Source organism: Caenorhabditis briggsae, assembly GCF_000004555.2.
Source record: "Caenorhabditis briggsae complete genome, chrI, whole genome shotgun sequence".
NCBI lineage: Eukaryota > Metazoa > Nematoda > Chromadorea > Rhabditida > Rhabditidae > Caenorhabditis > Caenorhabditis briggsae.
Window position 1 is genome coordinate 2,151,985 of NC_013489.2, and position 4,581 is coordinate 2,156,565.

At 35.6% G+C, this 4,581-nt stretch overlaps 1 protein-coding gene across 1 annotated transcript; it reads left to right on the top strand.

Annotated features, from left to right (window-relative positions):
* Nucleotides 1-418: 418 nt before the first annotated feature.
* CBG22074 lies at nt 419-3,971 on the top strand (the record flags this gene model as incomplete). Its single annotated transcript, XM_045241541.1, has 6 exons — nt 419-426; nt 724-833; nt 983-1,055; nt 2,185-2,832; nt 3,517-3,679; nt 3,819-3,971. The coding sequence occupies 6 exons, from the start codon at nt 419-421 to the stop codon at nt 3,969-3,971; spliced, it is 1,155 nt and encodes a 384-aa protein (XP_045097471.1).
* Nucleotides 3,972-4,581: the final 610 nt, after the last annotated feature.

Here is a 4,581-nt window from a genome sequence, read left to right on the forward strand (position 1 = left end):
GCCACTTGTCCACGAGGAGTACAAACCCAAAAATTGGATTTTTCCAACTTTAATGGCTCAAAATCATGCATCCTGAATGAACTCATGGAATTTATTTTTTTGAAATTACAACTAATTTCTTCATAAATAGCTTTGAAAATTCAAATTACCGCCAGCCATTTATCCACGAGGAGTACAAAGCCAAAAATTGGATTTTTCCAAATTTTTCGACCTCTAAATCACTCAAAACACACAATTTTCATCCTCTGCCTGTCTCTAGATAGCTAGCTAGCTCATCTCCAGCTCATTAGCTTCACTTTCTCTCTCTCTCTCTCTCTCTCTCTCTCTCTCTCTCTCTCTCTCTCTCTCTCTCTCTCTCTCCTATAAAATTGCTTCCCGTTCCTCCTGAATAAGTGCATTTTTCCTGTTTTTTTTTTTCATGCAAAAGTACTCCTCACTTCCCATTCAAGTATACTTTTCCGCTTCACTGAACAGAAGTGGAAAGAATTTTTTTCCGCATTTTTTTGAATGCATATCTTTTTCGTTAGAAGTTTGAATTTTCGGGTTTCTCAAATGCGCTCTATTGAGAATTATCTTGAATTTCGAAAAAAAAATCGGATTTTCCCGATTTTTACAATTTTGATTTAGTAAAAATTGTTGGTTTATCAATAGAGCATATTTGCGGAATCTCGAAAAGAAAAATTTTCTGAAAATTTTGAAAAATCTGAAAATGTGATGCTTCAGGTGTGAACAAGAGTGTGGCGAGGAGGCGTGGCGTATCGCATGCTGCTCGAGAGTCGGAAAGATTGCCATTTGTGTCATGTCCATTGCCATACTGTATCTTATCATATCAGGTAACGCAAATTCGCTCTAATGAGAGTTTTTGAAATTTTTGAGAACATTGAGTTTTTGGCGGTTTTTTTGGTCCAAATTTTGATGAAAATTCAAATTTCCCGCGACGAGATCTTGAAAATTCGCAATAGAGCATGTTTACTACTTCCAGCGTTGACACCGACAGAGAGCACACACAAAGCAGCGGATCTCGACGTACCAAGGGCGGGCATCAATTTGACACGGTGAGGATTTTGAATTTTAAAGTGAAATTCAAAAAAATAAAAAATTCTGAAAAAAGAGAAAATTTTCAGTCAAAAAAAGGAAAATCGAAATTTTTTGAATTTTTGTGAAAAAAATTTTTTTTTTTTAATTTCAAAAACAAAGAAAAAACTGGAAAAATGCGAAAAATTTCAGTCAAAAAATGGTGAAAATCGAGATTTTTCAAAAAATTTCAATTTTGAGATTTTGAAAATGCGCTCTATTGAGAAAACGCGAAATTTATGAGGACCTTTGAAATTTATGAGATTTCGAAGAAAAATTTTTCCGAGAAAAGTGGGCGGAGCCTAAATTGCAAGTTTCGGCCAGTGAAAGCAAAAACGCTCTATTCTCAGAAATTTCCGAAATTTTCGAAAAAATTTAGTTTTCTAGAATTTCGGTCTACCAAACACCCCGATTTTTCTCGAAATTTTCAAAATTCTCTCAATAGAGCGAATTTGCATTATGATACCAAAAAGGCTGCAGACGCGCTCCATTGCTTAAATAGCTTCAACTCCTTCTATTTGAAAAAAAACCCCGAATTTCCAATTTCTAACAAAAAATTCAAATTCCCTCCTTTTTTTCCAGTGCCGTTTTTTTCTTTGAAATTTCGGGTATTCTCAATAGAGCACATTTGCAAAAACATCATACATTTCAATTTTTTTTCAAAAGATGTTTAAAAGCTTCTTCAAAGCGTTTCTAATGAAAAACAGCTGCAAATGCGCTCCATTGCTAAAATACCATGAACACTTTAAAAATAGAAGTCCACCCTATACTTGTATTTTGAGCTTAATTATCTTGGTTCCTATAAAGATATCAAACATTTGTCAACTAATAAAATGTTCCTGATAATGTGACAAACATTCTTTCAGTTGACCACTTTTTGATATCTTTTATAGAAATTGAGATATAAGAACTCAAAGTTGGCGATGCGAATGACCTCCTATTAGAGGTAATACGGTAGCTTTAACTCCTCCTACTTTAAGCACACCATGTGATTATCAGCTCATTTCTAGGCCATTTTACCATGATGGCCTAGAAAATTCAACTTGCAAAAGTCAGGCCATCATGTTGACATGGCCTATAATGAAACCTGAAAACCCCAAATTTTTCCAGTGCCAACCAAGTGCTAACCTCCCTCTGCGATGCCTATGAACGTGGCGACGTATCTGGGGACTCGTGTAATCGTCTGTGCTACGATCGGAATTGGCTCGTCACAGACTTCTACGAAGGCCACAAAACGGTAGTAATTGTCAAAGACGGCGGCCAGACGGCGGTCTACAAGTCCACCAAACCATTTATGAACGATTTCGACGAGCCGCAGGATCATCTAACCGATGCGCAGTTCTCGGATCGTGTCGTGGATGTAGTGAATAATGAGTTGCGGCTAGGATGGCCCAAGCACTACAGTAGGCACTTAATGGAGACAGTTTGGCCGACACTATTAAGGACCAAGGGGGAAGCAATGTCCAGGGCGGACCGTCGATCACTTTGGGCCTTGCTAAAACAGCCGGAATTCATTCTATTCCGAGTTCTACCACTGACACGTGTCACACCGAAACTCATTGGGACTTGTGGTCATATGTATCAAACCGAGTCCCTCGTGGCATTCAAAATGAAGGGGTACTATACGAATTTGAAGGCGAAGATATTGGTTCATGTGATGGGAACACTCAAATTGTTATATGAGTTTTTGGATGAGCCGCTGCAGTGGTGTGATGTGCGATTTGATAATTTGGGACTGTCAGCGGATTATCCGAAGAGGTGAATAATATAATTCAAAAATTCAGAAATTCGAAAACTCAGAATTACAAACTTCGGAAATTCAGAAATTCAGAAATTCAGAATTTCAAAAATTCGAAAATTCAGAAATTCAGAACTTCTAATTTTTCTAAATTTCAAAAGTTCAAAAATTCAAGTTTCGGAAAATCAGAAGTTCAAAAAGTCAGGAATTCAAAAATTCCAAAATTCGAAAACTCAGAATTACAAATCTCGGAAATTCAGAAATTCAGAAATTCAGAATTTCAAAAATTCGAAAATTCAGAAATTCAGAACGAACTTGTCCACGAGGAGTACAAAATTGGAATTTTAAAAATTTTTTAAAATTTGACCTAATAATCGATTTTTCAACTTTAAAAAATCAGCTTTGTTTTCTGTAGAAAACGCGCTACACCGATATTTTTTCCCCGAAAAAATCCGCCGAAAATTCGAAAAAAAATTTGAACTTGTCCACGAGAAGTACAAAATCTTTTTCGGTTTTTTTCTCGATTTTTCAATACTTTCCAAAGTCCAATGGAGCGAATTTTCAATTTTTAAAAAATTTTTTGACCCGGAAATTCGAAATTTCTTGAAAAACTTGTCCACGAGGATTACAAAATTGGAATTTTCAAAATTGTCGAAAATTGATCTGAAAAATCGATTTTTTCAAATGTTTTTTTTTTATTTCAGATTCGTTCTAATGGATGGCGATATGGTTTATACGAAATCCAAGCTCGATTCTTTGCTAAAAGGCCGCCCGTGTGAAACGGATGACGACTGTAAAATTGGCGATTGTACGGCTCGATGCACGGCGAATATGGTGTGCTCGTCGAGGAGCAATGGCAATTTGGAGGTAAGATTCTTTTCAAGCGAAAAATTTTACCCAAAAACTCGAAAAAATCGCTGAAAAATAAACATTTTTCAAATTTAAATTTTGAACTTGTCCACGAGGAGTACAAATTTTTTTTTTCAAAATTTCCCAATTTTTTCAGGTTTTCTGCGACAAACTGGTCAACAAACTGTTCGCAAATCAATGGTCGAAAAATAACAAATATTTGGTCGCGTGTCGAGATACGGGACGAAATATCACCACTCGGCTCAATGAGCTCAGGCTCACATGGTCCTGGAATCTTCCCGACGTTTAGTTATTCGTTTTTTGTGGAAAATGCGCTCTATTGAAACTTTTTTTGCAAAAAATTCGAAACAAAATTCAAACTTGTCCACGAGGAGTACAACATTTGCAAGTTCCTATTTTCAAAAAAGTCCAATGGAGCGCATTTTCATCAGTATTTTTTTTGCCAAAACTCATCTGGTGTCAATTTTCTCTTCCCCTGGTGCTCCTCATCATTTTTTTGCCCCAAATTCATAATTACCGTAAAAAAGCATAATTATTATCAAAAAAGTACTGTAAATGTCTGTTTTTTTCAAATTTCCCGGGTTCGTCATTTGTTTTCAAAAGATTACTGTACCATTTTTTGCTCTTTTTCTCTCTGCTCTCTCTCTCACTCATTCACACTCATTTTGTACCTCGTTTTGTGTTACGGGTCTCTGCAATGTGAAATATCGATTTTTTTGGTTTTTTTTTTGAAAAAATTCAAATAAACATATTAAAAATTGCCTATTTTGTGTATTGCGTACCAAGCATCAGATCGTACGACATTATAATTTTTTTTTTCATTTTCGGACGAGGGAAGAAAAAGGCAATAAATATAAAACACAAGGTGAATCAAAACATGATTATTGATTTTTGTCTTT